This window comes from Ursus americanus, chromosome 7 (genome assembly GCF_024610735.1).
Source record: "Ursus americanus isolate L20-20 chromosome 7, mUrsAme1.1.p, whole genome shotgun sequence".
In the NCBI taxonomy this organism is placed as follows: domain Eukaryota; kingdom Metazoa; phylum Chordata; class Mammalia; order Carnivora; family Ursidae; genus Ursus; species Ursus americanus.
In genome coordinates, this window is record NC_142133.1 from 50,508,044 (window position 1) to 50,532,717 (window position 24,674).

A 24,674-nucleotide genomic window follows, 5' to 3' on the forward strand; every position below is an offset into this window, starting at 1 on the left:
GTTCCATAATGTCACAGGATACAGGGTCAACATAGAAAAATCCATTAGATTTCCGTATACTAGGAATATACCAGTGGAAATGAAAATTTAATAAAATAATACCATTTAAAAGAGTTCCAAAAATGAAATACTTAGCTATAAATCTAACAAAGCATGTTTATGTTGAAAATTTTTAAATGCTGATGAAAGAAATCAAAGATCTAGATAAATGGACAAACATATTATGTTCACAGATTGGAAGACTCAACATTGTCAAGATGCCAATTCACCCCTAATCGATCAATAGCATTAATGTAATCCCAATCAAAATTCCAGTAGGGTTTCTTGTCTATAGGAAATAGACAAGCTAATTCTAAAATTTTAATGGAAAGGCAAAGAAACTAGAATAGTCAAAACAATATTGGAAAAGAATAACAAAATCTTAACATCTACCTGATCTGAAATCTTATTATAGAATTGCAGTAATCAAGGTAGTGTGTTACTGGCAGAAATAGTCCCATACCTGTGTGACAAACTCATCTTTGTCAAAGTTGCTGTGATAATTCCAAGGCAATTCAACCATCTTCTCAACAATGATGTTGGAACAAAGTGATACCCAATATGAAACTCACACTTTGTGCAATCATTAACTCCGAATGGATCAGATATAAATGTAAAAATGCAACACTATACAACAAATTGGAAGAAAACACAGAAGAGAAATTTCAGGACCTGGAGTGGGGCAAAGAGTTCTCAGACTTGACACCAAAGGCATGATCCATAAAAATAAAATAAAAAAATGATTAGTTTAGATTCACCAAAATTTAAAATGTTTGCTCTGGGGTGGACATTAAGACAAGCCACAGGCTGAGAGAAAATATTTGCAGTTCACATATCTGAAAAAGACTAGCAATGAGAATATATAAAGAACACTCACAACTGAACAATAAGAAATTAATCCATTTTTTAAACGGGCAGACACTTTACCCAGTAGACTGCTCATGGCAAATAAGCACATGAAAAGATTCTCAATATTATTAGTCATTAGGGAAATGGAAATCAAAACCACAATCAGATACCAGTGCATACCTATCAGATGACTTGGAAACAAACCAACCAACCTGACAATATTAAGTGGGGAGGGTGTAGAGTAACAGAGTCGTTTTATCCACTGCTGGTGGGAAAGTCAAATGATACAACTAAGATGGAAGACAGTTTGGCAGTTTCTCACAAGGTGAACTATACATTTACCATATGACCCTGCAATCTCACTCCTAGATATCTGCCCAAGAGAAGTGAATGTTTATATTCACACACACACAAAAGCTGCATGGGAATGTTTATAACAGCTCCATTCGTAGTCACCAAAAAGTAGAAATGACACCATAGGTGTCATTCCATTCAGTGGGTGGACCAGGGCACAGACTGTGGTACGCCCACACAACGGAATATGACTCAGTCATAGTATTAGTAAAACAACTATGCGGACCCAGAACAACACAGAGAATCTTAAATGCATTAGGCTACATTTTAAAAAGCCAGACTCAAAAGGCTATGCATTTGTCGATTCCATTTATATGACATTGTGGAGAAGACAAAGCTATAGCAAAAAAGGACAAATGGGTTCTGGGGTGACGGGACAGTCTCCTGACTGTGGTGGTGGTTACCACTTGTGGAATATAGTTCTATGGTCAAAATCATGGAAATGTGTACCAACAACTTTTTTTTTTTTTTTTAAACTGAACTATAAAAAGCAAATGGGAGAAGGTCACCAAAAGAATGAACTTCTAACGGTGGAATTTGGAACCCTGTGACATCTGTTCACAAGAAGTTTTGGGGAAGGGGAAGCCTTCTGAACCACCGCACAGACAAGGAGGATGCTGAGACCCTGCCCTCCTTGCTCACCTAGAGCTGCTGTGGGGAGGAGAGGTGCAAGGGTTTGCTACATGTTTCCCTTTCTCATCTCCCCAGCAGGGCTACTTCTCTTCCACTGGGAAGGCCACAGAGTGGACAGCAGTTTTAAGAAAGGGCCCCCACTTGTGGGATCCCCTCGTTGTTCAGCCTGCCCTCCTGCCCCACCACCAGCTGCTCCCATCCAGCTAATCACAAAACCCCTGCAAAGTGACTCAGGACAGATGTGCTGACAAGAGGGACAGAAGTGGAACACCATGGAGGACTGCAGGAGAGGGGATGATACTGTCCATCCCCATGAGATCACTGCTCCAGACCCTTACAGAAAGCAGCCTCCCCCTACCCTGTAACACACACACACACACGCACACACACACACACACACACACTCACTCACACGAAGATACCCCACAGATATGCGTGACCAGACACAACCACTCACTCACGCAGACACAGTCATGCTCACGGGCACTGGCACACAAACATGTGCTCACACACTCACAAACACACGCCCATCATGCTTCCTGTGGGCTTGCACCTGAGAGAACAAAGTGAGCACATTTCCTGGTCAGCCGGGGCTGTGCTCCGCTGCGCTGAGGAGCCCTCGCTGCCTCTAGCTAGAGGTCCTTCGGTGGCCATGGACCGTGCCCATCTCCTTGTGGCAGCAGATGGTCCCATGGGTGCCAGTCACTCTCCAAACATGAGCCGAGTCTCCACCGGCCAGAAGGCCTTACGGTTGGGTTCACGAGCCCTAGGCTTATACTGTGTTCAGATCAGGTCGACTCCAGCTATTGCCACGTCCCCTCAGGTCCTCGCAAGTCCAATCCTTTGTCCACTCCGAACTCCCCTGTCCTTGGCCCTTTCCTAGGTCTGCAGCTTTTAACGCTGAAAGATGGGGTTCCACTGGGTCTCACTCATCTGCTTGATTCAAATCACTAGGGACAATTAAAAAAAAAAATACTGATGCCTGACCCCCAACCCAGATCAGGTAAATCAGATTCTCTGAGCGTATGGCTGGCATCAAGATTTCTAGAAGCTTCCCAGGTGACCTGATGTGCAGCCAAGGTTTACCCTGAGACTGCCCAGCTTGGTTCAGCTCAGAGCAGCACCAGCATGACCACACTCTATTCATTCCGTGAACTCCAGCTAGGTGGGGTCCCTGGGTAAAAATCCCAGATATGGTCCCTGGCCCTGGAGCCCTGTAGTGGAGAAGACAGACAAACTCAAAATCTACCAAAAGAAACCATTACAAACTTGATCAGTCCTATTCCAGAGCCCTTCATAGAACCATAATAGGAAACACAAAGGCAGGGAGGAGACCTGTCTAGCGAGGGGTTGGGAAGGCCTCTGCAAAGAGTTGCTTATTTGAGCAAGGACCCAAGAGATGAGAAGAAGCAGGGTAAGGAGTGTTCCTGGGCCTTCTTTATGGTTTACCTGTCAGGCTCCCGCAGGCAGGGGGAGGGAGGGGAGACCCCTCAAACACATAAGACTTTGGGTGAAGGACAGTTTCACTAGAATGTTTAAACCAACTTCTATGGACAATACCTTTTGCTCCCTTTCCCCCTCACAAAGCCCAGGGAGGCGGGGATTGGACCCAGATCTTCCAGGACCAGAGCCTGAGGGGGCTCCCTTTTCTGCCTCTGCAGCAGCCACAGACATCTGAGAATTGCCAGGGTCTCACCTGTCGTCCAGGTGACCCGGAGAGACAGCAATAGGGCCCCAGAAGATGAGACAGTGGCAGAGCAGGTGGCCCAGCATCTGTTTGCATGTCCTGTCCTTTCTGCCCCTCTCAGGGCTCCCACTGGATGTGCCCACCTTGTGCTTTTTGTTTTTTTGTTGTTTTTTAAAGATTTTATTTATTTATTTGACAGCGAGAGAGACAGCCAGCGAGAGAGGGAACACAAGCAGGGGGAGTGGGAGAGGAAGAAGCAGGCTCCCAGCGGAGGAGCCCAATGTGGGGCTCGATCCCAGAACGCCAGGATCACGCCCTGAGCCGAAGGCAGATGCTTAACGACTTAGCCACCCAGGCGCCCCAACACCCTGTGCTTTTGGCCTTCATCTCTGGGCCTGGTGTTTTGTTTTGTATTCTGCAAAGCGGGTGGGAGATCCCTGGCTCTGTTGATGGGTTCACTGTGGCATCAGACTAGCCTCTGCTGCCTGGTGGCTGAGTGGCTTCTGGCTGACCACTTTTTTTTTTTAATTTTTAAAAAAGATTTATTTATTTATTTATTTATGAGAGAGAGAGAGAGAGAGAGAGAGAGAGAGAGAGAAAGCATGCACAAGAGGGGAGGGGCAGAGGGAGAGGGAGAGAGAGTCTTAAGCAGACTCAGGGCCGAGCATGGAGCCCCCACGAGGCTGATCTCACCACCCTGAGATCACTACCTGAGCAGAAACCAAGAGTGGGACGCTTAACCAACTGCACCTCCCAGGTGCCCCCTACCCCCAACTTCTACACTCACATCACCCACCTCTGGTCTGAACTGCGTTCTCCCTGCCTGGAATCCCTTCCTGCACCCCAGGAGCTTATAGGTGCCCGCCTGGTTCAGGAATTTAGACAGTAAACCAGTGTCAGTGGGAAAGGGGAAAGGTTTGGAACCCAAGGAGAGGGACTGAATTTTCTCTACTCCTTGGCTGCGTGACCTTCAGTAAGCCACAATCTCCTTGGGCCTCCATTCCCTCCTCTGCAAAATGGGGATGGCAATGCTCCCCACCTCACAGGGCTGCTCGGAGAATTAAGAGTGTGAAAGATGCTTAGGGAAGAAGTGGGCAGTCATCAGGCTTCCAGTAAACACGTGCAGGCTTTCCTTCTGCCTTAGTTATGGTTACTGCTGTGGATGGTATTGTTGGGGTGGCTGCCCAGCTGCCCACGGGCCACGCCCACCACAGGGGGAGGGGGTCCCCCGTGGCCAGAGCCCGTCTGGCGGTTGGTGGCTCAGAATTCAGCAATTCCAGTTCCACCTTCCGCCTGTCGGAAGATATATTTTTATCTGCATTCTTGGCTGAATTTCAACCATCGATTCTTACTGGTTAAATGTAAAAGTGCATCTGGTCAAATAAATAAATCCAGTGAGGCTGAAACGAATACCAACGGCAAGGAGAGAACAACGAAGCAGCAAGGGGCCTGTCGAGCTGGGAAAGAAAACGCAGCCCCAAACCCAAGGCCGTCTGAGCGCGGGATGAGCCGGCTTCAGAAACCTCCCGGCCCCGCTCTGCCGGCTCGGCGCACACGCCGCTCACCGAGTCCGCGCGCGTTTAAAAGTCGGCGGCGGTGGGAACGAGATTTCAGTTAGAAGTTTGAATGTTGGGAGCTGGAGGGCGGGGACAGTCTCCACCCTCACAGGGTGACCAGGAGCCCCCCTGGAGACCCAGCAAAGCCCAACGCACAGACATCCCAGGGAAACCTTCCTCCAACCACGCTCGTCACGCGGAGCCCTGTCCCCCGCGGACCCGCCCGAGGCTTCCCAGGCGCCCGGCCCGCGCTGCCGCTCGGGTGACAGACGGGGAGTCCCAAGAACCGCTCCGCGCCCCCAACCCAAGCCTCCCAGGGCTAAGCGACAAGCCCAGGGTCCTCCGGCCTCGGCGTTGCCCGCCCGGCGAGCGGCACGGGCGAGAGGCGGGAGGGCACTGACCTGGGAAGCCCGCGACGCGGAGCCGGCGAGGAGCAGCAGCAGCAGCAGCAGGAGCGCGCGGGGAGCGCTGGGCACCATCTTGCCAGTGGGAACCGCTCGGCCGGGGACGGGGAGACGCCGCGTCGAGCCGGCACACGCCGCGGCCCCGGAGCCGCTCGCGCAGGGAGGGCGGCGGGAGCCCGGGAGCGCGGCCGCCGCCGTCTCGGGTCCAGGTGCGCCGCGCGCCGGCCACGAGCGTCCGCAGCCGCCCGCACGAGACAGCCCCGGCGAGGCGGGGAGGCGCCAGCCCCCGGGCCGAGGCCGAGGAGGAGGGGCCGCCCGGCCAGGAATGCGCCTGGGAGCGCGCCCAACCCGCGCGGCTCCCCGAGGAGGCCGGGCGCGACGCCGAGGACGAGCGCGGGCATCCGGAGGGCCTCGCGGGCCGGGGCGGCCGAGGCCGCGTGGCCAGTGCCCCGCACGCGCGCACGGCGGCGAGCCCGCCCCGGGCGGGACCCCGTGACCGTCCCCTGGCCCCGCGGGGGAGACCGAGGCGCGCGTCGCCAGCCACGGGCGGCGGAGCGGCGATCCCGCTGCAGCTCTGCCCTACTTCGCAGCCCGCGACCGGGACACGTTCCTCCACGGCGTTCAGAGAGCGGGACGAGCTGGGCCGGGAGATGGGCTTCGTAAACTGCGACTGAGTTCTCCCTCGAGGAGACGAGTGTCTTTCTAAATCCTGCTAGTGGGGAACAAGAACACACATGCACGGGGACCAAGCATCTACAGCCCTCCTCGCTGATAGTTCTCCCCTCCCCAACCGGAAGGAGGAACTCCGTTTAAACGAAGGGCTGGTTATCAGAACTTTCGGATGCTTTGCTGAAGTCGGTGGGAAATCCCGCTGGGAAGGGCAGACAGGAGTGGTCTGAAGTCCCCTGCATCCAGGGGCTGTGCGAGGAACCAGATGGCCTCAACCCCAAGCTCCTGGAAAACATTATTTAAGTTCTTACTGGAAGAATGTTTTCAGAAGGCAACACTGCAGATGTCATGGTGCACACCAAGTCTGGCCAAGCCTCAAATCTCTTTTTCCTTTCCGCATTTAGCAGAGCCCGCTCAGAGCTCAAGGAATGGAGCTCAGAAGACTGTCATCTCAGACCAAGAGTTCCACTGGAAGGCAGAAAGGAAAGTTGGAGTCCCCTGGAAAGCGCGGGCGTGGTGTAGGCTGGCCACCTGAGCATTCATTATCCAGGAAATCCTACTGTGCGTCTCCCTCCACCTTCCTGTCACAGGAAGTCCAGCGGGGCCCATGTAATCTTAGTTTGCGTTCTTGGAGACCGAGCAAAACGTTGCTTTTCCCTGTCCAAGTTGGAGGGACCAGGCAGCAGTGGCCCAATCCCAGGAAGCCTGTGGAAATTACGGTTTTCTGCCTCAATCTGTCATGTGTTTGCCCTTCATACCAAAGCCAGTGCACCCCCAGCCCCCTTCACTTACCCTCCTCTCTCCCTCCCCCTCCCACTAATGAAAGATTGGGTTCTGGTGGGTGTGGCCATGTTTAATAAGTATTTTATCCCCCCTGCGTTTACACAGTGACGTGCCCTGGAGGACCAAGACTTCTCAGCCCGCTCTGGCTGTGCACCGGGAGCTACACTTTGGCAGATGGAAGGAAGCGTTCTCTTCCCCTCTCTTGCCCTCTGTGTGGGTTCATAAAGCTGAATCTGGGCATGGGTGAGTGACTTGCCCAAGGTATGTAAACCCCGGACTCAGGCCCCTCCCGGAGCTGTGCTATTTCCAGCACAGGCTACCTTTCGCCTCAGCACCTTTCACTTAAATACAGGAGCATAGGACTTCAGGAATTTCAGCCACAGTTACAGAATTTTTGTTTTGTCTTGTCGTTTTCCTTTCCTTCCTTTCCTTTCCCTCCCTCCCACCCTTCCTCTTTCTTTTTATATTTTTTAAGCATTTCTAAATTTCAGCAGGGATTTTTTTTCCTATCTACTAATTTCTGTTTGTTGCCCTTGTCCTATGGCCACCTTCCATTTAGCACTCTGGTGTCTGCTCTGAAGTAACCTTCTAAGGTCCCAGTGCCCCAGCAGTACTGCCCCTTCTCTCTCTGTCCCCAACTGCTCTTGACCTGCAGTGGTCAAGGCAGACCCCTGCAGCCCAGAACCTGTCAGGGCTGTCTGAAAGCAGACTGGGAAAATAAGCCCAGTGTCCTATATTCAGGGCTCCAAAAAACATTTGATTTTAACAAAATGGGACTATCCTCTATATTACTTCTTCTGTTTCCTCTATATTTAGTTTTCAAGAGAATATTCCAGAATGTCAGGGATTGGCAGGGTGGGGGCGGTCTACACATCTAAAGAAAATATTTTTAGGGGTGCCTGGGTGGCACAGCAGTTAAGCGTCTGCCTTCGGCTCAGGGCGCGATCCCGGCGTTCTGGGATCGAGCCCCACATCAGGCTCCTCCGCTATGAGCCTGCTTCTTCCTCTCCCACTCCCCCTGCTTGTGTTCCCTCTCTTGCTGGCTGTCTCTATCTCTGTTGAATAAATAAATAAAATCTTTAAAAAAATATTTTTAAAGTTTTTGACAGAATCAGTGACCATCTCTTGGGATCAGTGCTTTTGTTGATAGACTTGTGTTCCCCGCGTAATGTGGGAATGCAAAACAAGACAGGAAGATTTGCTGTAGAAATCTGTTTAACATCCAAACAGAAGCAGCATCCAGCCTGAAACAACCACACCAAAGCTGGCCTATAGGGTTCTCTGGGTCCCTTGTGGTACCCCACACCATGTTGCTTACTCTATAGGGGTTCCTATGCTTATTTTGCCTGTTGGCTCATTTGGGGCTGCTTCTCTCCCTTTCCCACTGTCACCCCACATCTGTGATTCTAAATGTCATCAGCCCCCACCAAACACCTAAAAAAGGCCCGAAGAACAAAGCCCAGCATGTTAGCCTGACCCAGGATAATCGGGTAGGAACAGGGGTGGGGGGTGATCTAGAAGGAGTTCAGGGATGGTCCAATTCACTCATTACATAAATATTTTTTTGCATGCCAACTTGGGGCACAGCCCTGTGTGAGGCACTACAGCACACTTCCACACTACATCAAGGAAGTGAGCCAGAAGTTTGTTCTTTGGAATCATAGCACCGAAAGGGGTTACAAACAAAAAATACATTTATACCGTCTTTTGTAATTATCTACATAATTACCTTTACTGGTACCACTTATGACTTCATTCAAGTTACTGTTTAGTGTTATTTCATTTCAGCCTGAAGGACTCCCTGTAGTATTTCTTGTAGGGCAGGACTGCTAGCAAAGAATTCTGGTTTTGTTTCTCTGGGAGTGTCTCTATTTTTCCTTCATTTCTTCTTCTTCTTCTTTTTTTTTTTTTAAAGGATTTTATTTATTTATTTGACAGAGACAGTGAGAGAGCGAACACAAGCAGGGGGAGTTGGAGAGGGAGAAGCAGACTCCCCACTGAGCAGGGAGCCTGATATGGGGCTCAGTCCCAGGACCCTGGGATCATGACCTGAGCCGAAGGCAGACACTTAATGACTGAGCCACCCAGGGGCCCCATTTCCTTCATTTCTGATAGATAGTTTGCCTGGATACTGAATTCTTGGTTGACAGGGTTTTTTTTCCCCCTTTCATTACTTTGGATATGTTACCCCATTGCCCTCTTGCCCCCATGTTTTCTGATGAAAAAACAGCTTTTAATCTTATTGAGTATCCCTTGTATGTGATGAGTCACTTCTCCCTTGTTGCTTTCAAAATTCTGTCTTTGTCTTCTGCCAGGTTGATTATGATATATTTCAGTACATCACAGGATCCCTATGAGTTTATACCACTTGGAGTTTCTTGATCTTCCTGGATGTGTAGATTAATGTTTTTCAACAAGTTGGGTAGTTTTCAGCTGTTATTTTGTCAAATATTCTTTCTGCCTCTTTCCTACTCTCCTCTCAGATTTTCCCATTATGCATATATTGATATGTTTGGTGATGATCCACAGACCTCGGAGGCTCTGTTCGTTTTTCTTTTTTCTATTCACTTGGTATTCCACAGACTGATTAATCTCAATTGACGTATATTCAAGTTCACTGAGTCTTTATTCTGCCTGATTAAAACTGCTATTGAGCCTCTAGTAAATTCTTCATTTCAGTTATTGTACTTCTCAACAGAAAAGTATTTCTATTTGGCTCATTTTTTTTTTTAAGATTTTATTTATTTATTAGAGAGAGAGAGTGCACATATGAGACAGAGCACAAGCAGGGGAGGGGCCGGGGGAGAGGGAGAAGCAGGCTCCTGACTGTGCAAGGAGTCTGACACAGGGCTCGATCCCAGGACCCCAGGATCAGGACCTGAGCCAAAGGCAGATGCTTAACTGACTGAGCCACCCAGGTACTCTATTCACCTCACTTTTAAAATTGTTATCTCTTTACTTATATTATCTATTTGGTGAGCCGTTGTTCTCATACTTTATTTCTTTTGATACCATTTCCTCTAGGTCATTGAACATATTTAAAATAGCTGACTTAGGGGCGCCTGGGTGGCTCAGTTGATTAAGCGTCTCTCTTCTGCTCGGGTTGTGATCCCAGAGTCCTGGGATTGAGCCCCACATTGGGCTCCCTGCTCAGCGGGGAGTCTGCTTCTCCCTCCCTCTGCCTCTTCCTGTCTTGTGCATGCTCTCTCTCTCTCTCTTGCTCACTCTCCCTCTCAAATAAATACATTTTATAAAAATAAATAAAATAGCTGACTTAAAGTACTTATCTAGTAAGTCTTTCTCAAGAAAATTTTATATTGATTGCCTTTCCCCCCTTATTTCTTTGTGTGTGTCATAATTTTTTGGTGAAAACTGGACATTTTAAATAATGTGGCAACTCTGGAAGTCAGATTTTTCCCTCTCCCCAGGTTTTTTTGTTATTGCCCCTTTTTGTAATGTTTGTTTAGTGACTTCTCTGAACTAATTCTGTACCATCTTTATTTTTTAATACATGGCCACTGAAGTCTCTATTCAGTTATCTGGTGGTCATCTAATTATTGGACAGGATTTTCCTTAAATTCTTGGAACCAACAAATCACCCAGTCTTTGTCAGGGTGCTTGTGTGTATGGTAAGACACATCTTCAACTCTCATACAGCCGGTCTACAACTCTGCCTTAACCTTCACTTCCTGCTTATACTCTGCTGTGCAAAGCCCGACATATGCACGTGGCCTTTAAGATTCTCAGAAACACATTGGAGCTTTTCTTTTTAGCTTTACTTTTTGAGGCTTTTGGTTAGTGTGTTGTTTGCTCCCATTGTTACTTATTGCCTTGGGCAGCTACAACATTAAAACACTTGACTGCAAATGTTTTTTAACAAACATCCCCAAAGAAGAAGCTTTAACACTGGCCCAGCTCTGGCCCAGGTCAAATAAAGACAAGCCTTGCTAGTGGTGAGTTCCAAGGAACCACTAGACCAGTCAATGAATCCAATCCTTTGGAAATGAGATTTTGAAAGCTCTCCAGCTCCATTCTGCTCCCTACAGTACTGGGAATGTGGGCCCTTAATTTTGAAGGCCACTACTGTGCTGGGGAACAGAGTAGGGGAGTAGGACAGATGGAAGGAAAACTTGGTGTTCTTACTGAAATTCAGGAATTTTTTCGTGAGTAAATACTCCTTAGGTTGCTGCAAGACTGGTTCATTTCCAGAGTTCTGAAAGCTAATTCTAAAAGTTTTTATGCGTTTTTCATTGTTTTTATGAAGGGACAAACTTCCAGAGGTCCTTCGTCCCTAATTACCTCTGATGTCACCCCCACATCATTCCTTAAGGTTTACTGAGTTGGACTCAAGTCAAACTTTGTCTCCTATGTTAGCAGAAATCTCAGTTCTACTTTCTTAGCTGTGGAAGGGTTGCATGGAGTGTGTCTCATAAGCGCATCATACAGGGTGAGCCAGTGATTTGGGAGCTTTGTACACAGATGTGGTGCTTACCTTCTTTGTGTTTCTCTTTCGGTAATTGTTTAACTTTCCAGCTACTGCATTTCTCATCTCTGTCTTCTTCCAATTCAGCAAGGAAAAGATCAGGGTTTATATCCAGTTTTTCTCTATACTTGGTGAGAACTGTGGCCTGCAATCAGTGAAAAAGCCATAAAAAATGGGGAAATCGCCCAGTGCAGTTCCCTTCGTCCAAGTGTGGAGTCCTTTCCTTTGCCTCCCCGCTTTGTGTCTGTTGCCAATGTGTTCATGTAGTTGTCATTTAAATTTTGTCGAGAGTTGTTACTTGTAGGGAAGTTTGGTCCAATAGAAGGTACTTCTCCATTATTAGAGCTTGAAATCCACAAACGCCTTTTATAATACGATTCATTATTTCTTTTTTTGCGGGGACGGCGGTACTCTTTGTGTACACTTTTTAAAAGTTTTTTATTTTATCTCTAAATTTGTTTCATGGCATTTGGGAAGTAAATTGAAGAAAAATTTAAAGGCGAGAATTACAGACTAGAACTCTTCGGAGATGCTACTTTGGCACCATCTGCTGGATAGCTTTTAAAAGTTTTCCTGTACATAAACTTCCATTGCGGTTTCTTACTACTTTTCCACAATGATTTAAAGGAAATACTGTCAAAATCATTTACATCTGAATTCAGTCCCATACCAGCTTATGTTAAGAGGAATTTAGCAATAGTAGTAAATAATAAATAGAAAGGAGTAAACAGTAAATCCACCATCAGTGAAGGGGCAGTTTTCCTGGGAAACTTCCATTGCAACCCATGTAAATAAGTCTTAGACTATGAATTTCACACAAGAGGACTTTATTTCAGCTGGGTCTCAGTAGCCTCCATGACCATCACTGATGCATTTTTTTTATAACTTCGCTGTGCTGTGAAGGCCTGAGCACCAAGCACTTCAGATACGTGAGCTTAATCCTATAACAAGCAACCATGTACCTCCCCTCTGCCCAGGACTTTGGAAACCCTTCAAAGGTGCCTCCCACCGGTAATATACTAGCTTTCCAACTGCCAGGAGGGTGACTTTGGGCAAATTATTTAGCCATGCTCAGTCTATTTTCTCATCTATAAACTCACTGGCTATGGAGACTCCAATGGTTAACAGAGCCTGCCACTCCGGGAGCGCTCCCAACCCTCCCTAAACTGTCAGCACTGTTATTACAAGAGGCCTCCTTTTCCTCCGGGGATCACCCATCTTGGCCACTCCCAAGGCTGGGAGAATTTCCAAGAATGTTCATGTTCCATCTACTTACGTGGGGCAGGTGGGATTTTATTTATTAATGGATTAAGCTGTGTTCTGAGACCACACGCATTTCTAGATTTTCTGATATCATATAGCCTACTTATGTACTATCACTTTTTAGATATTTATTTCTCCATATGTTTACCTTAGAAAATAGAAAGGCAGAAGTTTTTCTCTCCCCTGTCCACTGCTCCCAAATAATCTGTGGCAGAAGTCACTAGCTGTCCACCCAAATCCATCCTCTCCTTCATAGATAGAATTGGCAGGCGCATGGCTCTGACCTCCCAGATGCCTGGCAGTCTGTGTGGCCATGTGACTGCCCGTGGAATACACTCTGAAGTGATGAGCAACCCTTCCAGGTTTTGCCCCACAAAACTTCCCAGGCTGTCCTTTCTCCTTCTGTTGGCTACATGCAGATGACAGGCCCTAGGAGCTGGAGGGCCCACAAGAGAGAAACTTTGGGTCCCTGAGAGATGTGTGGGGGAAGGTTGCCTTGCCCACCTCCATACCCACCCCAGAACTGTTGCATGACCAAGAAATAACCTTCTGAAATGTTGAATCACGTTGTGAGCACAGCTCAACTAAATCTAAACATTAATCATGAATGCCATCATGGTGCATTTTCACTCAATCCTTTCTCTACTTTGTGTTTTCATGGATAGGAGTTCACAACAGTAACTTTGTATCTTATTTCTTACAAGTATTTTTCTGTTATTATGAATTCTTCATAATTTAATGGTTGCAGTATTCCATAAAGTAGCTGGCTAGACCATAATTCACTTACTATTCTATTGTTGACATCTGTTTCTAATTCTGTCTCCACTTTAAATAACAAATTTTACAAGTACATTATTATAAACCTGTTAATTTTTAAAATTCCCCCATCTTATATTTTGCATTAAAAATATTTTATTTATGTATTTACTTATTTTTCAAAGATTTTATTTATTTGAGAGAGAGAGAGAAGTAGCAGGACAGAGAGCATGGGGGGGTGGGGGAGGGGGGACCGAGCAGGGAGCCCGAAGTGGGACTCAATCCCAGGACCCTGGGATCACGACCTGAGCTGAAGGCAGACGCTTAAGCAACTGAGTCACCCAGGTGCCCCTATTTATGTATTTATTCAGGGGGGGAGAGAGAGAGTGCACACGCACAACTGAGGGGGAGAGGGAGAGAGAATCTCAAGCCGACTCCCCGCTGAGCACAAAGCATGATTCGGGGCTCAATCTCACGACCCTGAGTTTGACGTTTGACCCTGAGTTCGTGACCTGAGCCCAAGAGTGGGCCGCTTCACCGACTGAGGCTACCCAGGCATCTCTTTGCTCACTACTGAGGTTGAACACTTTTCCATATTTGTTAATCAGGGCATCTCCTGTCTTAAGACTTGTTTAAAGCCCGCCATCTATTTGGGTTTACATTTCCTGCAGCTTTACATAATCTAGCTTTAACAGATACTAAAATCAATCATCCGGCGGCGCTGGGTGGCTCAGTCGTTAAGCGTCTGCCTTCGGCTCAGGGCGTGATCCTAGGTCCCTGGGATTGAGCCCCACATCAGGCTCCTCCGCTGGGAGCCTGCTTCTTCCTCTCCCGCTCCCCCTGCTTGTGTTCCCTCTCTTGCTGGCTGTCTCTCTCTCTGTCAAATAAATAAATAAAATCTTTAAAAAAAGAAAATCAATCATCCAGAATTTCAGAAAGCATTTTATTAAAAGTCAGAACAAATATTAAGGCACAAAAATACATCAACTTTTCAAACAAAAATCTTTGAAACAGTTTTGTCCTACATTCAAAGCAACTTCTTCCAAATTATACAATAATTTAACCCTTTTAAATAGAAAAATATAACTTCTCAAACCCCTAAATTTTCTCCTCAAATACATGAACGCCTTCCTAGTTCTAACGAAATCTCTCAACGCAGTACTGAGCTTCTACATACACCGTACATTTCGCTAAAATCCTACTTTGTCACTTATATACATTTGATATGTTTAGAACTTTAACCAATATGTTAAACTTCTTTCTTGTAAGTATAAGGCTTGGTGTTTTATATTGCTTATTGCATGCTATTGATCATACAAAGGACACACTAAGAAAACTAGTGATTTTTAAATCGAGCATAACATCTCTCCACTTTAAACCAGTCATGTATAGCTTAGTGCAATAGACTCAAACCCCTTTTATTTATTTTTAAAGTAAACTCTACCCCCAACGTGGGGCTTCAACTCACGACCCCAAGATCAAGGGTCGTATGTTTTACTGAAGAATGAGCCAGGCAGGCACCTCAAACCCCTTTAAAAAAAAAAAAAAGATATAAAAATCAATCTTATATGTACATTTTTTATACTTTCAGTCTTGACATTATAGTAGTGCAAACAAAATGTACTGTATCACAGAGGAAAAGCTGGTTTTCTCTACAGGATATGAAAGATTTAAAAATTATCTTCTTTACCGGAAAAGTAAAGGAACATCATCTCTCAGTCTTAAAAAATTCACATATTCATCTATTTTTCCTTATTTGTGAAATAAATTAACTACCCTTTAAAGCAGATAATTAAATGCTAATCTAACTCAAACCATGAAAATTCCCTTGAAAGCAAATTTCACATATCATATAAATCTAACATGACTTGCATAAGAACACTTCAGCATTTTGTCTAGAAACACATAAAACTGGACTCTTCTCCTCAGATCCCTTCATTTATAGTGAGTCCTATCTTGATGGTATCCCAAGAAGAAACCGATCTGATAAGCTCAAAAGCTCTGATGACCAGTTTCTGGACACTTCGTGCAGAAGCTGGGATAATGAGCTGTACAATGGCCCCAGGTATCACTTCTCCCCGGTGTCCTTCAGATGAACCACAGCTACAGCCCTAGGACACCCCCTCCTGCTCATATCAGGCAGCTAAGAGGACCTTCCATAGGAATACTCAATTCAGGTCAAGAGACATCAACTGACGACACAATTACCACTGAAAGTGACAGATACCATATATACCCTTTAAAAAAACATTTCTGACAAGGTTATCAGGAGGGAATCCCGTTTCCTCTAGAAGATGAGAAAAGTTTGCATTTCAGCCTGTAGCTGAGCTATACACGTCGCATCCTTTATCTTTCCAGCGGCAGAAAGAAGGGTTTTTATACCCACTACTGAGGTTATGCCAGAGGCAGTGTCCCTTGTGCTCACCATCGACCCCCCACTCCTGCCCCACTACATCTGCAGCTCCTATAGGCTGGAAGCGAGGACCCTGTATTTCACACTTTAGCTGGAGCCATATGATGAGCTTGGGGTCTGCCTCGACATCTGGGAATGGTAGGAGAGAAAAATGTTAGGAATGAGAAGGTAGGGTCACCTCCAGGTCTGAAACAACTGGGCCCAGGGTAAAATACACCAAAACCAGAATGGACATAAATGCTGGGAAAGGTAGTGGGTGAGGGGTCCATTATTGTGGCAGAAATGGAAATAAGGAATGGAACCCACACTAAGGGACACTCCTTTCCTAGGAAGGATGCCCCAAACCATTCAGTGTTTCCTATTGGAAATAAATCTGAAAGTTATCTTTCAAGACACATTACTACTAGAAAATTTTTTTCCTAACCCCTATGACACGAGTAAATGAGAAATAAATTGAAAAGGCAGTCTCTTGAAGAAAAAAATTTGTTTTGTGGCTTCACGATGAAAATAAATTAATGGTTATACTTAAGTGTTTGTACTGGTTAAGACTTTAAATGCTTCTCAAAGTTCTCTGAAGTCGTTCTCAATTCACAAGGTTAGAACCTCTTCAAAGAAAGATATACAAGAGTCTAACTTTTATTCCTATTCTAAATGTCCACTAGCCCTGTATCTTTGGTCATGAAAGCAGCAAAACATTCACATTTCCATCATTCTACATTCAACTATCTTTCAAGTTTAGAATGTTCTGTACTTAAAAAAATATTAAAACAAAATTTCAAATCACATATTACATATATAATGTAACAAAATGATGTGTAAAACATGGTTGAAGTTTAAGAAATTACTTACAAGATTAATAGTGATATACTGTGCAGGTAAATATGTTTCATTATGAAACCAAATAAACCAAGATTACGTAAAGGATGTAATAGTGTCTACAAGGCTCCCTGGTCATGGGTCCCCGGCTTGCCGGAGAGGAACCCCGATGTGGCCACGTGTCAGCACCTGCCCCAGACAGATTCAGCAGCAGCTCGTGCGTGCGCATATGGCCTGAGTGAGGGGACAATGGCAGAGCAAATCCTTGGAAGTGACCATCGAGATCTCTTTCCTGTGTACTTGTGCTCCCCTGAGCTCAGACAGAGAGGACCCAACTCTGATTTGGTGTGCATGGTGATATTTACAAACAAGGACTTTGCATGGACCCGTATGTATACGTATAGACACCCACACCCACACCCACACACCAAAACTAACCATATAAACAGGCTTATGTTCTAAGGCTAACCAAGTTTTACTTAATTTCAAATCACTTCAGTATAAAAGTCAAAGAAAACTATTATTGCATCTAGTCACTACAAACCCAGGAGACGAAGGCGCTGCTTTACTACATTACAGAAGAATGACATCATATACTCAAAGGTTAGTGGAAGAATAGCAGGAGTGCTTATGTAAAAGGTACTTTTAAGTCTGGAATTGTCATATTTTCCAGAGAAATGAGAAAATCCAAATCCGCATCCTTGCTACCTCTCAGCTAAGGGCATTTGGGCATATTTCTTTATCATAATACTTTTCTTAGATTATTTCCAAATCCAGGCAATTTGACGGACATGAAGCTGACATTCCAGAGTAGCTTAAAACGGTCGCAGAACCCTCCTACCACCTGAATTCTTAGTTGTAATACACAGATTTCCAAGATAATGCAATAAAACCTCGTTGTACTACATCAAAACAAAGCTCTCTCATTCTTGAGGAAGTCCTTCACCGTGAACTAGGTTTCATTTCTGTGGGTTCCAATCACATTATCTTTTCTGAAGAGAACATTTTTTCTGCCATTTCAGATCTGGTCATGATTTCCTGAAAAAACAACAACAACAACAAAAGATATGCTTGTAAATGTTGATGCTCCTTCCAGAACATAACAAAATTCTCTAATCTTTCAATGGTCACAGTTTTGTGGGGGATTAAGTATATTCCATGGTACACACAGAAATATTAGATACAGAAAATAAACACCAGATAATCCACACTTCTAGTGATGGATGGCCAATATCCATTGGCAAGTTCAGAAAACTTGAACATCCTGCTAGCTGGAAAGCATCTGGAGTTCAGAATCACCGGTGAGAGGCAGGGACGGGGCTAACATGGATTTCTTAGGCATAGTTCATCCGGGGATCTGCCTCACTTTACACAATTCATGTATTTTGAAATTATAAAATTATTTATCACATGAATCCTCCAAATGCCATTTTAAAGCAATTCTCCATGGTGTATCTTTCCATAGAGTTCTAAATCCTGAAGTTCAACTGCTTTGTAGCCAAGTGCATGTCCACTGAAGCCTCCTCAAAACCTCCCGCTATGGTCCGGTCAACCTGCTGCGGCCGGTCACCGCCCTTACCTTCAGCTGTGGCTTCTCTCCTATTCCCCAGCCACCACCTAAGTCACGCCTCGGCCACCACTTATTTCCCTCTACGGTTCCTTCCTGAAAGCTCCTGTTCCCCACATCCACCCTTTGTCACAATTCAGACTTCTTCTCGTCTTGGGCTACCCTTCAATGTCCAGATGACCCATAACTCATTTTCCTCCCCCAAACCTTCCCAAATCCACATCCTCTATTCACGTCTCCTGCTTATAAATGAAAATGAGATAGAAACTCTATTTAATACCCCAGCAAAATATCTCAAATAAAAGAAATTTAGACAAACTGCCATCTTAAAGTATTCTGAACTCTTACCAACGTACAAGATGTTAGAAAATCATAGACTTGAAATCTTATAAAATAATTCTCCCTTCCTTCATATCAACAAGCACTTATCTTGCTCCTGTTTTAAATGAGGATCGAGTTCCTTTACACTTAACTGACAAACCAGTGCACTGTCTTCCAACCTGCTCAATTTGAAATCATTTTATAAAGTTCCAGAATTTCTTTCTGAAATCCATTTCTACTTTGTGAAAATAACAGCACCAAGAAAATAAGCAAAAAATATGTTTTACCTCATCTGAATCCACTAACACTGGAAGAGCTCTGAAACAAAACAGAAACAGATGACAATGTTATTAAAAGTCTAGTGTATGTACTAACGCTGAATACAGTCATATTCAGTGACCTACAAATTCTCAATCCTAGAGGAACACAGCCAACAGAAATAAACACCTAGGTTCACCAACACACATGGAGAGGAATTTTCATACTGTTCTTAAGAGTCCCCAAACTAAAAATAGCCCATGTGGGTCAACTAGTATGTTCACACAATGAAATACTATGCAGCAAAGAAAATGAATGGATTAGCAAGGGATACATTTTTTAAACTGACACAAGTAATCTACAGTTACGAGACGTCAGGACAGCAGCATATTTTGGAAAGTGGGGTTGTGATTTGGGAAGAAAACAAAGGGGTTTTTAGGGCACTGATGATGTTCTTTTTTTTTTCTTATCTGGGTGCTGGTTACACGAATGTGTTCATATTGAAAATTTATTGGAGCTTAGGATTCTATACTTTCCAGAATGTGTGCTATACTTAAAAAAAAAGTTCAGTTAAAAACTGAAATGTGAAAATAATCATAACTTCAAATGGAAACAAGGCAAGATGAGCAATTCTAGAGGGAAATATGTTGGAAGAATATCAATGAATATACCATACAAATCAGTAATTCCAAACACAACTGACATCCAACTATGGATTTATTTTTTAAGCCCCAGCCATTTTTCACTTTCAACAGCTGGACAAGTATCGAGTAGTGATGTGTCATCTAACTGATGTCATGTGCTTTTGTGAGAACTTAACAGGAATGAATACGCTTGACTGTAGTAATCATTTCACTATGCGTATGTAGAGCAAATCTTCACGTACACCTTAAATATGTACATTAAAAAAAAGAGGGATGAGTAAACATACTATGAAAGGTGGTATTTATGGAATCAAGTACCTGTTTAATTCCCATATCATTACTACTGCTGACTGGATGTCTACCGGTGAAGGTACTGGACAGAGTTATACAATATAACCTTCGCCTGGGAAAGATAGTATGGATAAAAAGAAAAGCCAAGTGTAGAGCCTCAATGAGTGATGGATCCCCCTCACTGAGAGGGAGGGCCTGGAGGAAAAGTCTATCTGCTGGAGCTGCAACACGCAAGTGCCATCACTGCAAGACTCCAGGGGACGCCACTTACAGAGCAGGCTACGGTGAGGGCAGAAGAAAGAGAACCAAGAGATGAGCCAGGTGTGAGAAAGGGGCCAGGAGAGATTGTTTGTAATGCTTCTATTAAGGAAAATCCAGGGAGAAGACTGCTTTAGGGGAAACATGAACCAGAACCTGTGAGACCCAGAAGACCACGGTCGGGTGCTCAGCACTCTGGAGATAAACACCAGCAATCTTAAAAACAGTTCCTCTGTGAGGTTAATGACTTTAAAACTTATTAAGATGTATTGAGTGCACTGAAGAAGGAGGTGAACTCTGCTGTGTCTTTTATGGCTTATCAGAGGTAAGGAAAAGTCATTATGTCTATCTCATAATAGATTGCATCATATGTTAGATCTAGTCAAATCATCCTATGACATGCAAACAGAATTTCATACTCGACAGGAACTGTCTAAATAGGAAGTAAATGGGAGCGGGGAAGGGAAAGAACAGGATATGAAAACGTTATCATATCTGGCTATCCTACTGTTTTCTGTGGCGGAAATAGCTACACAGAATTCTTGTGTCAAACAGGATCTTGATCCTGATTAGCTCAAAGTTCCTGAGGGGCTTTGTCTGCACTCTATTCTTCTGATGCTCGTGTTTTTCCTCCACAGCTTCCCCACCATACATGGCATTGTTGTTCCATGTGTTTGAAAAAAATGTTTTATGTATGTTTGAACTTTTCCATAATAGGAAGTTGAAACAAAATTGATTCTAATCCTGAAAAACTTAGATGAGAAAAGGCTGGAGTTGGTTATACGCTACAAGTATTAAAGTAGTTGCTGTCCAGGGAAAAATGGAGGAGAAAGAAAAAGGCAGGGTGTTTTCTTTGTATTCTGACATGAAACCAGTCATTCGCTAGTGATGTAGGCCTATAAAAACATATGGAGGTATGATGTTTGAAAAGCACATGACAAAGTATGAGAATTATCTCGTTATACGATATCCTAAATTTCAGACTTAAACTTTAACAGAGGATATTTACACATCTGTGAATGAAGAGGGAATATTTTCTTCCACCCACTTCAAATCTTCATCCTGTAGAAGTAAATATTTATATATTAGCATTTGCTTAGTATCACCTGAAAGGAGAATTTTAAAATATAATGTATATAAAATTAAGCATTAAGATTCAAATGCATGATTCTTTGCATTTCTACATATCCTAAGAAGTTGGCACTTATGCCACACAGAAATTCTGCCAGTATTCTCTTAATAAATTTGAACTTGGAATTTTGTACTTCTTCTTGGTTTTCGTTAGATGCAAGGTGTCATTCTGTCCTGAAAAACCACAGTAGAAACACAGTTGATTTATAAGACAGAAAATTGCAAGAATATTGATTTTTATTGGTTTTTGCTCCCAGTACTCATTATGACTAATTTGTTAATGTTTTTATATCATGAGTTTATAATTTTTCAACAGAAAAAGATGACAGTACAAATACTCTAAATTTACAAAAGCCTATTTACTTCTGTCGCTTATATTTCTGTTCATCTCTCTGCTAGGAGACAAGAAAAGGAAAGCAGGTCAGTCAGCATACCCGTTTTTTAGCAGAAACCTGTTTATGGTTATCTCACTGGGAGAAAGAAAAATAAAAGGCATACTAAGTATTTTGATTTATAAATAAAATAAAATAAATCAAAATGCTTCTTTGTAATCTACCTGGCTACATGGAATACTCTTTCTAGTATTAATCACATCTTGCTCACCTGGGAGAGAGACAAAGCGACTGAGCCAGTATTAATAGGAACCCCAATTCTCTGAGTCTCAAGTAGAAATAAGTCTTAAGATAAGGCTTCTGATCAAGAGCTGACTGCCCTTAATTTAGGGAAATGAAAAAGTATTCCCTTGATGTGCTTACAAACATTTAGTTTTAAAATAAACTGAGACATATCCCTAAAATAAAAGGAAAATATTTTAATGAATTTAAAGTTTAACAGCTCTAATGCCAGATAAAACTGTTGCAATTTTTAAAAAGTTTAAATCACCATAAAACTACTCAAAGAACACATTCTAAAAAATTATTGATTACCAAAAATAAAAATGAAAAAATTTACCAAAACCAACAGATCAAACTGTTCTTGTGGATCATCTGTTCCGTCAGAACTTATAAGCATAAATTTTATACTCTATTAATCACAGCATAAACAATTATAAGAAAGCAGAATATAAAACTGTATGAGAGGCACTTCCACTATGACTAATTCATATGCATAAAATATTAAAAAACTCATCCCTACTCTCTATTTTACCATTTTCTTCAAGCTTCCACAGTTCTATAACAGATGCTATTTTTGTTAACTGCACAGGCAATACACAAAGTCCTTTCCTAACAAATAACAGATGTTATCTGAAATGGCTTCAAAAATCACTTTAAAATGTCGAAAAATTAACAGAAGCTTCTACTATGTCAAAGCTTCTCCGTCTTTAATGTGCATATGAGTCATCTACGGGATCCTGTGAAGCAGCCGATTCAGATTCAGTAGGTCTGAGTGGGCCGGAGCCCGCGCATCGGGCAAGCTCCCAGGTGACACTCACGCTGCTGGTCCAAGAAGGGCACCCCAGGAGCCGGCGTCTACCGCGGTTACAGTCGTCAGACTTAACTAGTATTGCTGCGTGGTAACACTGAATTTCATACAAAAAACCTCAGCAGAGAATGGTTTCCTAATAGTTGATGACTGTGACACAGGCTCTATTACATACAGACTCTACTCACAAAATTATCAGAAGTAGCAGGTTTGGCTGTTCCGTTGGAAACCGTTTTTGAGACTCTCAATTTTATTCCTTCAGCTACAATGAGAAACATTATGGAGAGAAATATATAAAATTATAAAATACTATTTTCCTTCATAATCTCACATTTAATAACCCAACACAGATCTACGCATGTATTTATATCTATATAGATTCATATATAGATGTGTACGTATACATACACACACTATTTATATACGTATATTTAAAGGAGGGTTAATAGTAGAAGCTTCGGGCAGGGTGCTGGCTTTAACATGAAATATAGGCGGGATGGCAAAAATTAATAGATTTCACAAATATTTGCCCTAACAACCAGGTTTTCAAGACGCCAGTTTGAATTCTAGTTTTAGAGGAGTTTAAACAAACAAGCAAACATATATACATGTTTCCTTAAAGAGTTTCACTACATTTTAAAGTTTATGGATTTAAAAATCTATAGAATTTTTAGTCTCATATTCAAGAATGAAACACCTTTGTCTACGCCTGTACTTCTCTGATGTGTACATTTTGGAATGTTCCTATGGTAAATATAAAATGGGAAAGAGAAGGATTTTCTTCCTTCCTATTTGACCGAGGCTCTCCCTTCTGCCAGCAGTTTCAGAGCAGAGGTGAAGAGCGTGAGTTCCGGAACTAGACTGCCTGACCTAGGATTCTGGCTCTCCCTACGCAACCCTGGGCAAAGAAGTACACTTTCTGTGACTCAGCGTCCCCAGCAACACAATGGGATGGTACTGACATCTACCTTACAGAGTTCTGATGAGCATTAGACAAGGTACCTGACACGTAATCTCTGTCCCATAAGTAATCATTTTAGTTATTGCTGTAATTTGCAAATTGTGCTTCTCCATAAATAAGGACAATTGGTATATGTTTGATCATAAGTTAATATAATACATGAAGATGAGGTTCCTCAATCAAAAAACATTTCCATGGAGCATTTAAAATCCCAACATTTGAGATCTGTTCTCTTAATGGGGCAATACACTGATTTTTAAAACTGAGGTACAACATAGATAATAAAAATACACAATTTTAAGTGTACAGCCTAAGAGAGTTCACAAACATACATACTTGTGTAACTACCATCTCAACTGCGACATTTAACATTTCCATCATTATAGAAGGTTCTTTAAATTCCTTTCCGGTCAATTCTAATCTTACCAGAAGCAACCATTGTTCTGATTTCCATAATCACCACAGCTTAGTTCTGCCTGTTTTGGAACTTCATATATAGAACCATAATCCATGGACTCTATATTCTTTAGGATTTGGCTACTTTCACTCAATATAAAGGTTTTGAGATTACTTACATTGTAGTGTTTGTTACTTTTGATATCGAACAGTAGCCCATTGTGTGGCTATACTACAAATACTTTATCCATTCATCTGTTGATCCAGTTTTAAACTATTAAGACTAAAGTTGCTGAAAATAATAGTGTACATCAGCATCTATCTGTGAACATCTGCTTTCATTTCTGGCATATCTTCTGGGTAAATATCTTGGGGTGGAATGGCTGGGTTGTATGGTAGGTATATGTTTACCGTTTTAAGAACCAAATTACTTTTTAAACAAGTCTTACTACTTTCCATTCCTTCCAGCAGTGTCTGAGTGATCTAGCTGTTCCGCATCCTCTCCAACATTTCACGCTGTCAGTCTTTTAAACTTTAACCATTCTAGTGCATATGTGGTGGTATCCCACTCTGGTTTAATTTGTTTTTCCCTGATGACCAATTATACTGAGTACCTTTTCACATGCTTGTTGGTCATTCCTTTGTCTTCTTTGGTGAAGTGTCTATTCAAGTATTTTTTTGTCTTTTACAAATGGAGTTATATTTTGTTGACTTACAGGG

At 43.3% G+C, this 24,674-nt stretch overlaps 2 protein-coding genes across 3 annotated transcripts in view; both read right to left on the minus strand.

The window, feature by feature from the left end:
• Positions 1–5,793, minus strand: part of FBLN7 (fibulin 7) — a 48,781-nt gene extending 42,988 nt beyond the window's left edge. The window contains exon 1 of the mRNA XM_045808934.2: positions 5,520–5,793. Within this exon, the coding sequence (XP_045664890.2) occupies positions 5,520–5,597 (78 nt within the window). The 5' untranslated portion in view covers positions 5,598–5,793. The remainder of the gene's footprint in view (positions 1–5,519) is intronic.
• An 8,605-nt stretch (positions 5,794–14,398) lies between these two features.
• The window catches only part of TMEM87B (transmembrane protein 87B), a 47,442-nt gene continuing 37,166 nt past the window's right edge, over positions 14,399–24,674 (minus strand). For both annotated transcript variants that reach the window (XM_087863671.1, XM_087863670.1), the window contains exons 16-19: positions 22,786–22,859; positions 21,054–21,106; positions 18,881–18,911; positions 14,399–17,743 (exon numbers count right to left, since the gene is read on the minus strand). In XM_087863671.1, coding sequence (XP_087719797.1) covers positions 17,684–17,743; positions 18,881–18,911; positions 21,054–21,106; positions 22,786–22,859 — 218 coding nt within the window. In that variant the 3' untranslated portion in view covers positions 14,399–17,683. The remainder of the gene's footprint in view (positions 17,744–18,880; positions 18,912–21,053; positions 21,107–22,785; positions 22,860–24,674) is intronic.